The following is a 14,968-nucleotide window of genomic DNA, read 5'->3' as shown; positions in this document are numbered from 1 at the left end:
GAACTGGATTTTCACGGAGGCCCTGGAGATCCCGGGTTCAATGTCCAAAGCCACTGGTAAGCCACAGCTGAGGGGTGCTTTTGTCTCCCTCTCTCACTGTTTCTCTCTCATTTAAAAAATAATAATATTTTTTTAATTATAAGGTTTTGTGGGGCCAAGCAGTGGTGCACCTGGTTAAGCCCACACTTCACAATGTGCAAGGACCCAGGTTCAAGCCCCTGGCCTCCACCTGCAGAGGGAGAGCTTCAGGAGTGGTGGAGCAGGGCTTCAGGTGTCTGTCTCTCTCCCTCACTATTTCTCCTTCCCTACTCAATTTCTGTCTCTACCCAATAGCCAATGCATTTAAAAAATTATAGGTTGGGAGTAGGGTGGTAGCGTAGCTGGTTAAGCGCAGGTGGCAAGAAGCACAAGGACCGGTATAGGATTCCGGTTCGAGTCCTGGGCTCCCCACCTGCAGGGGAGTCGCTTCACAGGCAGTGACGCAGGTCTGCAAGTGTCTATCTTTCTCTCCCCCTCTCTGCCTCCCCCTCCTCTCTCCATTTCTCTCTGTCCTATCTAACAACGACAACATCAATAACAACAATAATAACTACAACAACAATAAAAAAAAAACAAGGGCAACAAAAGGGAAAATGATTTTTTTAATTATAAGTCTTCACTAAATTTTTTTAAAAAAAGCATTCTAAAAGTTCTGGACAGTTGAAATAATGTAGATTTTTGAGATTTACTTATTAGCATGAGCGAGAAAGAGAAAACAAGAGCATCATACCAGATGATACAATGCCAGGAATCCAATTCGGGAGAGACATCACAGTTTTAAATACAAGGATTCCATCACTGAGCCATTATCTATGCCACCCAAACAAATGCCAGATCAAATAAGGGACCTCATAATACGAGCTAGAACACTGCAATATGGTGACATGAACCAAAACCTGGGGCAAAGGCAGGTGACCGCCTGAAAGACAGTTGTTAGTAGACTAAGCCTGAAGGGAGGAAACAACAAATAAATAAATAAGTAAAATTGGCTGAAATTGTGAAGAAATAAAACCAGACCAAATGGAAGCGTAACAGGACACATATTTCTGACACTACTTCTCATAAAAATAGCACAAATTGGGGGGGGAGGCAGGTGGTAGCACAGCAGGTTAAGCGCACATGGCTCAAAGTTCAAGATCCCAATTTGAGCCCCTGGCTCCCCACCTGCAGGGAAGTCACTTCACAAGCAGTGGGGCAGGTCTGCAAGTGTCTGTCTTTCTCTCCCCCTTGCTGTCTCCCCTCCGTCTCTCCATTTTCTCTCTGTCCTATCCAACAACAACAACATCAGTAACAATAATAATAACCACAACAACAAGGGCAACAAAAGGGAAAAAATAGCCTCCAAGAGCAGTGGGTTCATGGTGCAGGCACTGAAACCCCAGCAACAGCCCTAGAGGCACACACACACAAAAAAAAAAAAAATAGCACAAATTTGAAAGTACAGATAGAAAGGTACTTTGCCACCTGCAGGGGGAAAGCTCTGCGAGTGGTGAAACAGGACTGCAGATATCTTTCCATCTCTCTTCCTCTCTGTCTCCTCCTTCCCTCTCAATTTCTGGCTGTCTCTATGCAATAAATGAATAAAGGTAATTGAAAAAGCAGAAAGAAAAAAAAAGGTACAGGATGCAATATAGCAGAAAGTGATAAGACAAAAATTCAGACAATTAACCTTTCAGACGGAAAAAAAAAAAAAGAGAGAGAGACTCCTTGAAGTTACCACAGTGAACTCAACAAGAAACAGAACCTTGCTTTCCAACCCATGACGATCCTACAGCCATTGACGAGCTACTGCCCCCAAGTTCCGACAGATCCTGGACATTAGTGGCTTGACACTTAAAGAAGACCAAAGGCTTCCCCAGGAGTTGCCACTGAGAACAGCTTTGGATACTCACTTGCATATTCCAAGCCAAGGTGAGAATGAATAAATGATATCATCTGGAGTAGTCTGTGACTGCTCTCTGTTGTTAAAATGCACCCCTGGGGTCTTCTTTTATATAAACATGGTGTTGGGAGTCCAGCGGTAGTGCAGCGGGTTAAGCGCACATGGCGCAAAGCGCAAGGACCGGCATAAGGATTCCAGTTCAAGCCTCCGGCTCCCCACCTGCAGAGGAGTGGCTTCACAAGCGGTGAAGAGGTTCTGCAGGTGTCTATCTTTCTCTCCCCTCTCTGTCTTCCCCTCCTCTCTCCATTTCTTTCTGTCCTATCTAACAATGACAACATCAATAACAACAACCATAATAACTACAACAACAATGAAAAACAAGGGCAACAAAAGGGAAAATAAATAAATATTTAAAAAACATGGTGTTAAAGATGTTTGTGAGAGGGGGCCAGGCTAAACAGCATAATAGTTATGTGAAGAAACTCTCATGCCTGAGGCTCCAAAGTCCCAGGTTCAATCCCACATACCACTGTAGAGACAAATAATTCAATCCCCTTAGAGAGACCTCTAAGGGTGAAAAGAGCAGCAAGAGCCTCAGATCATTTTAAAGCTCAACTCTCTCAGCATCACCCAAGCCCCCACTTCTTTTAAAGAGAAAAACAAGAAGCCAGGTGGTGGCGTACCTGGTTGAGCACATGTTACGGTGCGCAAGGACCCGGGCTCAAGCCCCTGGTCCCCACTTGTGGGGGAAAGCTTTGCAAGTAGTGAAGCAGGGCTGCAGGTGTCCCTTTCACTCCCCATCTCTATCATCCCCTTCCCTCTTGATTTCTAGGTAACTCTACCCAATGAATAAAGATAACAAAAAATTTAAAAAAAGAAAAAAGAGAAAGAAAATCTAACATCCCCCCCACCCCGCAAAAAAAAAAAAAAGAGAAATCAACTCAAGTTCCCCCCTAAGCTGCCAGCCCTCAATAGGCATAGACACATGAAGCCAGAACTCACTTTTGGGGGTGTCTTCTGCTTTAAAGATTTAATGAAAGCATGTTTAGGGAGTGAGAAAAGAGAGGTCAGGCAGTGATGCACCAGGTTAAGCGCACATGGTATGAAACACAAGTCCCCCCCCCCCCCGCAAAGGATCCCGGTTCAAGCCCCCGGCTCTCCATCTGCAGGGAAGTCACTTCACAAGCAGTGAAGCAGGTGTGCACTTGTCTATCTTTCTCTCTCCCTCTCTATCTCCCCCTCCCCATTTATCTCTGTCCTATCCCAAAAAAAATAGCCCACAGGAACAGTGGATTTGTAGTGCCAGCACCTAGCCCCAGCGACAACTCTAGAGGGAAAAAAGAAAGAGAGAAAAGGAGGGAGAATCACATCACAATGGCCTGTGTGGCGATGGGGTTTGAACCTAGGGCATCAAGTTTGCAAAGCATACCACCACCCTGAACCCCCTTACAGGTGATACAGGTAGGGAGCTGGGCGGTAGCGCAGCAGGTTAAGCACACGTGGTGCAAAGCGCAAGGACCCGCATAAGGATCCTGTTTCAAGCCTCAGGCTCCCCACCTGCAGGGGAGTCTCTTCACAGGCGGTGAAGCAGGTCTGCAGGTGTCTCCTTCTCTCCCCCCTGTCTTCCCTTCCTCTCTCCATTTCTCTCTGTCCTATCCAACAACAACGACAACAATAATAACTACAACAGTAAAAAAAACAACAAGGGCAACAAAAGGAAATAAATATTTTTTTAAAAAGATACAGGTAAATAGTATAATGGTTATATAAAAAGATTCTCATGCTTGAGGCTCCAAAGTCCCAGGTTGAATCCTCTGCACCACCATAAGGCAGAGCTCAGCAGTGCTCTGGTAAAAATAAATAAAATAAAATATTCAGATGACCAGCAAACACCTGGACAGTTTGCTGGCTTTGCCAGGTTTGGAAGGAGCTTCAGTGACATGGAGTCTCTCTCTCTTCCTGTCTCCCTCTCTCTCCCCTCATCCTCATCTTCTATCTCTGTCTCTGTCTCTCTTTTTCAACACAGAAAATTTAGACCAGAGCAGTAAAGCCCCCAAAGATGACCAAAGCATATTTTAAAAGATTCACTAAAAAATAAAATATGAAAAATGAAAAATAAAAATGAAAAAGCAGAAGTGAGCAAACGGTCGCTAAGACACTGAGAGCACTCTGGTGGTTGTCTTTGGGAGGGTGGGGACACAGAGCTCCGGTGGTGGGGGTGGCGTGGAGCCAGACCCTGCCACCTTGTAATCTCGTGACCCACTGTTAATCACAAATAAAGAACGAAAAAAAGGACTCATTTTAGTCACGTCATACGACAGGAATTCTCACGTCGAAGGCTGCATAGCTCACCTGAATCATGTGAGGCTCTGCCCTGTGTGTGACCCAGGTTCAAGGCAGTGTTGGGAGGAGGAGGAGGGCAAAAGCGGCCGGAAGCATCTGGGGACACAGGACTCAGCAGGCTGGGGCTGTGTGTTCCCCACTTTTCTGGGTCCTTCCTACCACTGTGTGAGACTGACGGGGGCCCCCACATCCCAGACCCTTGTACCCTTGTTCTTCAGTGTGTCCTGTGACATCCTGCCTCTGGCTATCAGCACTGAGCACAGCACTCTCTGAGTACTTGGTCCCATTCCTTGCTAAGTAGCAAGCACCACTGCTAAGCACTGGGCACTACCATTCTCTAAGCACTAGGCTTTCCTCAGCGCTGGATAGTATCACTCTCTAAGCACCAGGTACTATGGCTAGGTACTTTGAACCATCACTGTGTAAACGCTAAGCACTATAAGCCTATAAACACTAGCACCATTACTAAGTACTTGCACAGTACTCTCTAAGCACTGAGTACTCTGACTCACTATTACCCTCTTAGCACCAGGGCCTACTGAGCACTGCGCACTATTTAACTCTCAGTACTGCATATGCTTACTCTCTAAGCACTTAGTAATATTACTCTGAGTAGTCGGTACTATAACTAAGTTCTTCTTTCTGTAACCAGAAAGTGAAGGCTCTTATAAGTAGGGGCCAGGCAGTGGCACACCCAACGGAGCACACGCATTACAGTGCACTAGGACCCAGGTTCAAGCCCCCACCCCCCACCTACCTACAAGGGGGAAGCTTCATAAGCCCTGAAGCAGAACCACAGGTGTCTCTCTGTCTCTCTCCCTCTCTGTCTCCCCCTTCTTTCTCGATTTATCCCTGTCTCTATCCAATAAAGAATAAATTAACAAATCTAAACAGCAGGGACTGGCTGACTCATCTTCAAGTACCCCCGCGCACCCGGCCGTGCTCTGTACACAGTAGGTCTGTAACAGACACCAAGGTGAGGACTCACTGCTCCCTCCGCGAGGAGCTCTGAAGCATCTGACCTAAGTAACACTTTCCTCTTCTTCTAGTTGTCGTTGTTGTTGTTGTGTGTGTGTGTGTGCAGCCTGTGTGTGTTTTCAGGAAGTTGAGGCCCCTTTGAAGTGGTTTGGTCTGGTCAGCTAGGAGCCCCGGGCCTGCCCCAGCCCAAGGCCCAGAGCACAAGGAAGCAGGCAAGGGAGCCAGGCGGCCCAGGGTCCAAGAGCCAGGTGCTTACACCCCCAAACTAGAATCACCACCCCTTCTCCCTGGTTTAGGGGGAGGGGGGACTGAAGTTCAGAGCAGTGGAGACAAAGGCAGTCTCCTCATCCCCTGCAGTCTCCACAGAGGCCCCGCAGAAGCACCCAGAAGTTCTGTGTGTCCCCACAAGTGTCGGGGGGGGGGGGGATTTACATCCTTCTTGGTGGCTGGGGTGTCAGCTGTTTTTAACTTTTCCTTTCTGGTCCCCCAAAACACACACACACACACACACAAAAAAAAAAAACACCCACCTCTCTGTCTTCCCCTCTTTCCGTTCTCTCTGTTCTATCCAACAACAGCGACATCAGTAACAACAACAATAATCACTACAACAACAATAAAAAACAACAAGGGCAACCAAAGGGAAAATAAATAAATATAAAAATTTTAAAAAACCTGAGATCTGGGGGAGAGGGGCCTTCCTGAGTGACCCCCTCACCTTCCTGGGATCACAGAAGAGGTATCCCAGCCCCTGTCCCCTCACCCTTTCAAAAGGGTGTCGTGTCCCCCCCCCCACCTGCTTCCCAGAACCAGCCACCTGAGCCACAGCAGCTGCTGAGACCTGAGTAAAAGTGAAAGTGTCCTTTGGCAGCTCCCCAGCGGCTCCCCCAAGTCCTGGCCATGCAGAGCTCACAGGTGCTGGGGAAGGGGTGTCCAACTTGAGTCTACTTGCCTTTGGGGGACCCTCTGGCTCCTTCAAGGAGTGACCCACAAAAGATCAGCCCCTCCTCAAGGTCAGACGCAGAGTCCACGTGGAGGGAGGTCCCTCCCTCCCTCACCCCACCCCAGCTCAAGCAAAGACTTTGAGGGTCATGGGGATCCCCAGTCAAAACAGAGTTTGGGGGCGCCCTGGCAGAATCCCTGTCCCAGCTAACACCACTCAGCCCCAGAGCTGAGGACACAGGTCCCAGGGGCCCTGAGGACCACAGGCCAGCGGTCACTCACAGCTTCTGCGCCCCAGGACTTGCGGCGAGTCCGGGGGTGCACGGCGACCTTCCCACGGTGCCCCCCACCAACTCCGGCCAACTTCTCCTTTCACTTTCTCTGGGTATCTGGCTCCCGGCCCGCCCCCTCCCCAGCTCCCCAGCCGCAGGAGCACAGTCCAGTGAGCCCGCCCTCACCTGCGGGTCAGGGGTAGGGGAGCAGGCGGTGTAGACGTAGGGGCCTCACTCGGCATGGGGGAGGGGGCACAGGTGAGGGGATCGCAATGGGGGAGCACTTGGCGCTCAGGGTAGAAGGGCTAGCCAGGGGGGTGGGGTGTCCCGGCAGGCGGGGACAAGAAGGGGTGACAGCTGCATCCCAACCCGAAAGAGAGGGTGGGAGGTCGCAGCGCCTTGACACCCCGGAGAGGACACTCTGTGTCGGGCTACCCAGGGCGCAGAGTCGCTGCGGGGGGAGGGTCCCAGTATGGGGGTGGGGGGCGCTGGGTACCCCAGAGTGGCGGGTTGTCCCTAGGGTGGTGGTGGGGGGCGCTGGGTACCCCAGGATGGTGGGAGGGTGCTGGGTACCCCAGAGTGACGGTTTGTCCCCAGGGTGGTGGGGGGGCGCTGGATACCGCAGGGTGGGGGGGTCGCCTCCCCCGCTTACCCGGCCGTTGCGGTCCGTCTCCTGCACCTCCTCGGCTCGGGGCCCGCGCTGGACCAGCGCCCGCAGCAGCCCCACGTCGTTGGCGCCGGCCGCGCTCAGCAAGCTGGGTGCCTCCTCCTCCGGGCAGCCCACTGGCTCGCCCAGCCCGGGCTCGGCGCCCCGCTCACCCTCGCCGCTCGGCGGGTAGAAGGAGTCGTCCGAAGCGACGCTGCGGGCGTCCGGGAGGACCGAGAAGTCCCCCAGGTCCTCGAAGTCCTCGGGCTCCTCGCGGGGAGCGGGCGGCGGGGACACGCAGCGCGCCCCGCCGCCCTCCAGCCCCGGCCCGGCCAGCAGCACCATGTCGGGGGCCGAAGGGGCCCGGGGGGGCCAGGGGGAACCCGGCACTCGGGACGCGCGGGCAGGTCACCCAGCCACCGCGCTGCGCCTCTGGCTCGGCGGGCGGAGACGCCCCTGGGCGGGCGGGGCTGGAGCTTTCCGGGGGGGGCGGGCGGCGGGCGGGGCCGCAGGGGGCGGGATGGGGGGGGGTCCCCCTGACCCCGCCCTGTCCCCCGCCGCGGGTCCCCACCCCGCAGAAAGTTGAGGGGCTTTCGGGTGTGGGGAACTGGGGCCACCCTGGGGCTCAGCCTCCAAGCGGAGCACCCCAAGTCCGCACCCCAGCACCTCAAAACCAACGCTGAAGTGGGGCTCGGGGTTGGTGTGGGGGGACCCCCGCCGCCAGGCTGAACCAGCTTCCGGAGGCCGGAACCCGAGCCCCACCCCCCACCCCCCCACCCCGGGGAGCCAGGCTCCGAGCTTTAGAGGGGAGGGTATTTCAGGGTGCCGTCCGCACCCCGCTGTTTCTGCCAGCTCCTTACCCCCGGGAGTCTGGCTCTACGAGGGGCTTTGCAGATTTGGGGGGTCACTGATGGGGAACCCGGGAGGTGGGGGTCCTGCGGAGCCGGGCGTGGGGGTGCCTGGAGTTGGGGTGCTCCGGCCTGGGAGCCTCCCCCGCAGGCGCAAGGTAGCTGGAGGAGCGCGCGGTGCCCAAGCTCCGCACCTGCCTCGGGGGATTCGGGGGCCTGGGGTGGGGTTTGGGGGCGCACGGCGTGTTCAGGGCGAAGCTGGAGTGCCCCTTCCCCGGCCACCTTCCCGCGGCGCTGTCGGGGTTTCAGGAGACTGAACCCCGCGCAGACTCGCAGCTGGAGCCCCAAGTGCTGCGCCCGCGCCCGCCCCCGCCCCCGGCGGGCTTCAGCTGCTCCCCGCAGCTCGGGATGGGGGTGAGCCCCCCAGCTGAACCCCGGTTTCTGGGGCCAGGAGGCTCCCGGGACTGCTGGCTAGGACGCCCCGAGTCTGGGTGGGGGTGGTCAGGGCGCCCCGAGTGAGGTATGACGAAGACACCCCGAGTCTGAGTGGGGGGGGGGGTGACGAGGGCACCCAACTTGAGGAGAGGGGGCGAGAGCTCCGGGAATCTGGACCTGAGGGAGGGACTGAGTCAAAATGTTGGGGACAGGATTTAAGGGAAGCTGAGGGTCCCCACAGCCTGTAGGTGGGGAGGAATCTCACTTGGTGGTGGGTGACTTGTAAATGCATCATTTCCCACAATTAAAAAAAAAAATTAAGTGCTGCACGGTGGCGCACCCCGTTAAGTGCACACATTACATACAGTGCACAAGGACCCAGGTTCGAGCACCTGCTCCCCACCTGCAGGGGGGAAGTTTAGCAACCGGTGAAGCAGGTCTGCAGGTGTCTCTGTCTCTCTTCCTCTCTTTCTCTTTCTCTCTTCCCTTCTTTCTTGATTTCTCTCTGTTTCTATCCAATAAATAAATTATATTTTTTTTCTTTTTTTTTTTTCCTCCTCCAGGGTTATTGCTGGGCTCAGTGCCTGCACCATGAATCCACCGCTCCTGGAGGCCATTTTTTTTCCCCCTTTTGTTGCCCTTGTTGTAGCTTCGTTGTGGTTATTATTATTGCCCTTGTTGACACAATTCGTTGTGGATAGGACAGAGAGAAATGGAGAGAGGAGGGGAAGACAGAGAAGGGGAGAGAAAGATAGACACCTGCAGACCTGCTTCACTGCCTGTGAAGCGACTCCCCTGCAGGTGGGGAGCCGGGGGCTAGAACCGGGATCCTTACTCCGGTCCCTGCGCTTTGCGCCACATGTGCTTAACCCACTGCGCCACCGCCCGACCCCCTATATATTTTTTTAATTAAGGGCCTAGGTCCCAGGCTAGGGGAAGGCAGCAGATGAGACGACACAGACTCTTGGGGACCCCCACCTCCCTAGCTGTGTGCTCAAGAGGTTGGAACTTGCTCGCTGGGGGGGTTTGCTACATGAAAATAACCCAAGTCAGACTGGCTTCTCCATTGACTTCCCCTCTCACCACCTAGATACACAGAAATTCCCACTGGGAATCCCCCCCCCCCTTAATGGCTTTTCCAAGGATCCAGTCAGTGAAGTCAACTTCAGGTGGGCCTGAGTGTCTTGGGGGCCCGGTTTGCTGTCCTCCCCCAATCCCAGCTGGGTGGGCGCTGGGCAGGAGAGGTAGCTCAACTGGTAGTGCGCCTGATGGGCCCTGGCTGCATCCCTAGTCCCTCCGGCTCCTGAGGGATACTTTGGAGTGCTCCTCCTCCCCCTTCTCCTCCTCCACATTCTCGCCCTCTTCTCTTCCTCTCCCCCTTCCTCCTATTCCTTCTCTTCCTCCTGTTACTCCTCCTCCTCTTCTTCCTCCCCTATTCCTTCTCTTCCTCTTCTGATCCTCTTCTTCCTCCTCCTCCTCTTTTTCACCCTCCTCCTCCTCATCATCCTCTCCTCTTTAGTCCTCCTCTTTCTCCTCATCTCCTCCTTCTCTTCCTCTTTCTTCTCCTCTCTCCCTTCCCCTCCTGCTCCTCTTCCTTCTCTCCTCTTCTGCCTTCTCTCCTCCTCTTCCTCCTCCTTCTCCTTCTTCTCTTTCCCTTCTTCCTCCCTCACTTTCTGTCTCATGCAAACCCCTCTCTCTTGGGTAATAAGTAAAACAAACCTCTTGCTCAGCGAGCAGCCAGGGTCCCCAGGGAGGGGCGGGGGCCTTCCACAGGGAAACCCCCTAGAGGAGAAGGTTCCGGCTTCCTTCTCTGGAATCCTCAGCCCTGGAACCTCCAGGGGGCCCACCCCCTGAGCAGGGAACCTGCTTTCCTGCTTTCTCCTTTCCTTCCTCTGAAATCTCTGAAATCTTAAGTGTGGGGGGGGGCGGCAAAATAACCCACCTGGACAGTGTGCGGATTTGCTATGAGTGCGGCCCAGTTCTCTCCAGGCCCCCACCACTTGGAAAGAAGTTTTGACACTGTGATCTCTCTCATTCTGGACCTCTAACTGAAAAAAGAAAGAAAGAAAGAAAGAAAGAAAGAAAGAAAGAAAGAAAGAAAGAAAGAAAGAAAGAAAGGAAGGAAGAAAGAAAGATATAGTCAGTCTGGAGCAGTGAAGCCCTAGAAATCACACACACACACACACACACACACACACACACACACACACACACACACACATACACACACACACACGGTGGGTGCATGGTCTTTCTCTTCCCAGATAAACTTCTGGAACATTCTGCTCCAAACCAGAGCCACCTTGTGTGAATGTTCAGACTTCAGGCCTAAATGAGCCACCCTTTCTTTCTTTCTTCCTTCCTTCCTTCCTTCCTTCCTGTTGTTTGTTATATACATATATTTTTTTTTCCCTTTTGTTGCCCTTGTTTTCTATTGTTGTTGTAGTTATTATTGTTGTTGTTATTGATGTCATTGTTAGATAGGACAGAGAGAAATGGAGAGAGGAGAAGAGAGGGGGAGAGAAAGATAGACACCTACAGACCTGTTTCACCACTTGTGAAGCGACTCCCCTGCAGATGGGGAGCCGGAGGCTCGAACCGGAATCCTTATGCCGGTCCTTGCTCTTTGTGCCACATGCACTTAGCCCGCTGCACTACTGTCCGATTCCCTCTATTGTTTGTTTTTATATTTCTTTTCTTATTTGTTTGTTTAGTTTGATAGGACTGAGAGAGAAATTGAGACACAATGAAAGAGACACCTGCAGACCTGCTTCAACACCCCCCTCCCTGCAAGTGGGAACTATGGGACTTGAACCCAGGTCCTTGTGCACTGCAACAGATGAGCTCAACCAGATGTGCCACCACCCAGCCCCCGCTTTCTCATTTCTTGATGCGGTTCTCCAGCACAGACAGTTACTTCTCAACAGCCCTCAAGGACAGACTTGTGAGGACCATGGCTCAGGTGGGCTTGTGTGTGTGTGTTAGTGGAGCCAACGTTTTATTTCAGGTGTGTGGAGTCGACACAGGAAAGGGAAAGTCTCTTGTCAGAACTACCTGCACGGGGGCCTTTGGGATGGCTCACTGGGAAGACACCTGCCTTGCCATGCTTAAGACACGGGGTCCAGCCCACCTGCTTCTCCTGCACTTCGGGAAGCTTCAGTGCTGTGCTGACTTTCCCTCTCTCCATCTGTCTCTCTGTCCCTATCATCCCAAGAGACAAAGAAACTGCTCACAATCTCAGAACATTTCCATAAGGGGCCCAGGCAGTGGCACACCCAGTTAAGCGCAAGTAGTACAAAGTGCAAGGACCAGCATAAGGATTTGGGTTCGAGCCCCCAACTCCTAACCCGCGGTGAGGGGGGTCTCTTCACAAGTGGTAAAGCAGGTCTGCAGATATATCTCTCTCTCTCCCTTCTCTGTCTTCCCCATTTCTTTTGGTTTTTCTCTGTCTTATCCAATAAAATTGAAAAAATGGCTGCCAGGAGCAATGGATTCGTAGTGCCGGCACTGGGTTCCAGCAATAATTCTGGAAGCAAAAGAGAGAGAGAGGGGGAGAGAGAGAGAGAGAGAGGTAGGGGGAGAGAGAGAGAGAGGGAGAGGGAAAGATAGAGAGGGAGAGAGAGAGAGAGCTCAGTGGGTCGGGTGCCTGCTTTGCCGTCTGAGCTGCCCATTTTAAGCCCCGGCACCACATCGGTACTGGGGGAGCACTGGCGCTGTAACGTCTCATCCTGGCACTTTCTCTGTGTCTCATGTCTCCATCTGATGAAGCGCTTGGCCCGGAACTGTGATAGGGAGCAGAGGTGAGGCCCCTCCTGCTCTACCAAACAGATCACTAACCTGATGAGCAATTATTGTCTTCTCCTAGAAAATGTTTACTTTCAGGAAAGGCATCCACTTCATGATTTTTTTTTTTCTGAGTGGTGTGTATGTTGTAGCCATGACACAATTTGTAGGTTTAGAAAAATCATTTGTCTTCAACCACTAAGAAAAGAAAAAAAAATAATAAAGCTGCCCAGAACTACTTCATTTGTATTTCTGGAGCTGGCCTCCTCAGCAAAACACTGCCCAACACAGGAACCTTCCAGAATCCCCAGCCATCAAGCCAGGTTCAAACCGCCGATCTCCACCTACAGGGCTGAAGGTGTCTGGTCTCTCTCTTCCTCCATTCTCTTCCCTCTCGATTTCTCTCGGTATTTAATTAAATTAAAAATAATAGATAAATTGGGAGTCAGGCAGTAGCACAACAGGTTAAGCGCACGTGGCGCAAAGTGCAAGGACCGGCGTAAGGATCCTGGTTCCAGCCTCTGGCTCCCCACCTGCAGGGGAGTCGCTTCACAAGTAGTGAAGCAGGTCTGCAGGTGTCTGTCTTTCTCTCCCCCTCTCTGTCTTCCCCTCCTCTCTCCATTTCTCTCCTATCCAGCAACGACGACGACGACATCAATAACAACAACAATAACTACAACAATAAAACAGCAAGGGCAACAAAAGGGAATAAATAAATAAATATTTTAAAATAATCATAAAAATGGATAAATAAATATTGGGGGAAGAAAAGAAAGTCTGAAAGCCTGTCTATCTTAAGGAGACCGGTGGGGGAGGGAGTATGTCTATTTTTTTTTCTCTTAAAGACATCTGCAGGGGCCAGGCTGTGGCACACTTAGTTGAGCACATGTGTTACAGTGCACAAGGACCCATGTTCAAGCCCCATGTCCCCACTTGCAGGGGGGGAAGCTTCACAAGCTGTAATGCAGGGCTGCCGTGTATGTGTGTGTGTGTGTGTGTTTATGTGTGTGTGTCCCTCTGTCTGTGTCCCCACCCCCTCTCAATTTCTCTCTGTCTCTATCAGAGAAAAAGGAAAAAAAAAAAGGAGGGCCCAACCGCTGATGCCCTTGGCTGAGCGCACATGTTACCATTCAGCATTCATTCACCTTTGCATGTGACAAGCTCAGAGGAGGAAGGGTGACGACAGTACCGCAGATCTAACACAAATCTCAGGAAAGGACGTTCATCTATATGCGCAGGAGAAGGCCTGGCTCCCTGGACACTTATGGGGGAGGGGCACAGAGACAGAGAAATCACACCACAGGAGCTTCTCCTGGTGCTATGGCAACACATGGTGCCTGGGTCTGAACCCCAGCCCAAGCATTCCGAGGCATGCACGCCATCAGGTGAGTAAGCTTCTGGCCGCAGCATGCCCTTCTGATAAGTTCTTGTATTCTTGTTGAAGCTTTCAAAGGTGTTGGCTATTAGCACGCAACAAAAAAAAAAAAAAAAAAAAGTGAGCCAATGCCAGATGGAAAACAAAAACAGACATTGTAGAGAGATGCATGTTGTATCGCTGCTCATGCGTTGTTCAGAGCAGTCGCTGAGAGAACAGGAGAAATCAGTGTGTTCATCCTGTGGCCTCCTGCAGAGCTGGAAAAAAAAAGGCACCTCTTCCCCCCCCCCCCTTTTTTCCCTAGGGGCTTCATCTCTTGGGGTAACCTTTCCATAAGAGGAAACTATGGGGGAATCATCACAGCACCAAAACTGCTTCCAGTGTGGTGGGGACCAAGCTCAAACCTGGGTTGAGCACAAGGCTAAGGAGACGAACTGTTGGGGCCAGGTGGTGGCGCACCTGGCTGAGTGCACACATCACAGTGCAGAAGGACCTGGGTTCAAGCCCCTGGTCCCCACCTGCAGGGGGAAAGCATCAGGAGTGGTGACGTAGGGCTGCAGGTGTCTGTCTGTCTCCCTCTCTCTCTGTCTCCCCTTTCCCCTCTCAATTTCTCTCTGTCTCTGTCCAATAATAAATAAATAATTTTTAAAAAAGAAATGCCCTAGCCCAGTGAATTATTTGGAGGTCTCATTCATTTCCAGTGCTACTGTTCCCCCTAGTTTAAATTTCCTTTTTTTTTTAATTACTTGATTGGGGGGTTAATGGTTTACAGTTGACAGTAAAATACAACAGTTTGTACATGCACAACATCCTAGTTTAATTTCAATTCTTTATTATTATTATTATTTGAATAAGGGGGGAAGAGCTCAGCTCCCTCGGTACCATCATAATGCCCCAGTGTGGTGCCAGGGCTTGAACCCATGCTTTTGTACATGGTGAAGCATTTATCCACTAGCACCACACTGGGGCATCATGATGGCACTGAGGAAACTCTAGGATGGTGGAGGGATGCTGAGGTGTCTCCTTCTCTCATCTTTCCCTGTATCTTTCTCTTTTTTTTGGCCTCCAGGGTTATTTCTGGGGCTCAGTGCCTGCACCATGAATCCACTGCACTTTCCCCCTTTTGTTGCCCTTGTTGTTGTAGCCTTGTTGTGGTCATTATTGTTGTTGTTGATGTTATTCATTGTTGGATAGGACAGAGAGAAGCCGAGAGAGGAGGGGAAGACAGAGAGGGGGAGAGAAAGACAGACACCTGCAGACCTGCTTCACGTCCTGTGAAGCGACTCCCCTGCAGGTGGGGAGCCGGGGACTAAAACCGGGATCCTTATGCCGGTCCTTGCGCTTCATGCCATGTGCGCTTAACCCACTGCGCTACCACCTGACCCCCATCCCTGTATCTTACTAACAACGATGATTTTTTAAAAA

At 52.0% G+C, this 14,968-nt stretch overlaps 1 protein-coding gene across 1 annotated transcript in view; it reads right to left on the bottom strand.

The window, feature by feature from the left end:
• The window catches only part of ANKRD33B (ankyrin repeat domain 33B), a 71,116-nt gene extending 63,568 nt beyond the window's left edge, over nucleotides 1-7,548 (bottom strand). The window contains exon 1 of the mRNA XM_007524312.3: nucleotides 7,109-7,548. Coding sequence (XP_007524374.1) covers nucleotides 7,109-7,447 — 339 coding nt within the window. The 5' untranslated portion in view covers nucleotides 7,448-7,548. The remainder of the gene's footprint in view (nucleotides 1-7,108) is intronic.
• Between the last annotated feature and the right edge of the window lie 7,420 nt (nucleotides 7,549-14,968).

The sequence above is a fragment of the Erinaceus europaeus genome, chromosome 5 (assembly GCF_950295315.1).
Source record: "Erinaceus europaeus chromosome 5, mEriEur2.1, whole genome shotgun sequence".
Lineage (NCBI taxonomy): Eukaryota > Metazoa > Chordata > Mammalia > Eulipotyphla > Erinaceidae > Erinaceus > Erinaceus europaeus.
Note: the sequence above shows the minus strand (reverse complement) of the source record. Positions and strands in the feature narration are given on the sequence as shown.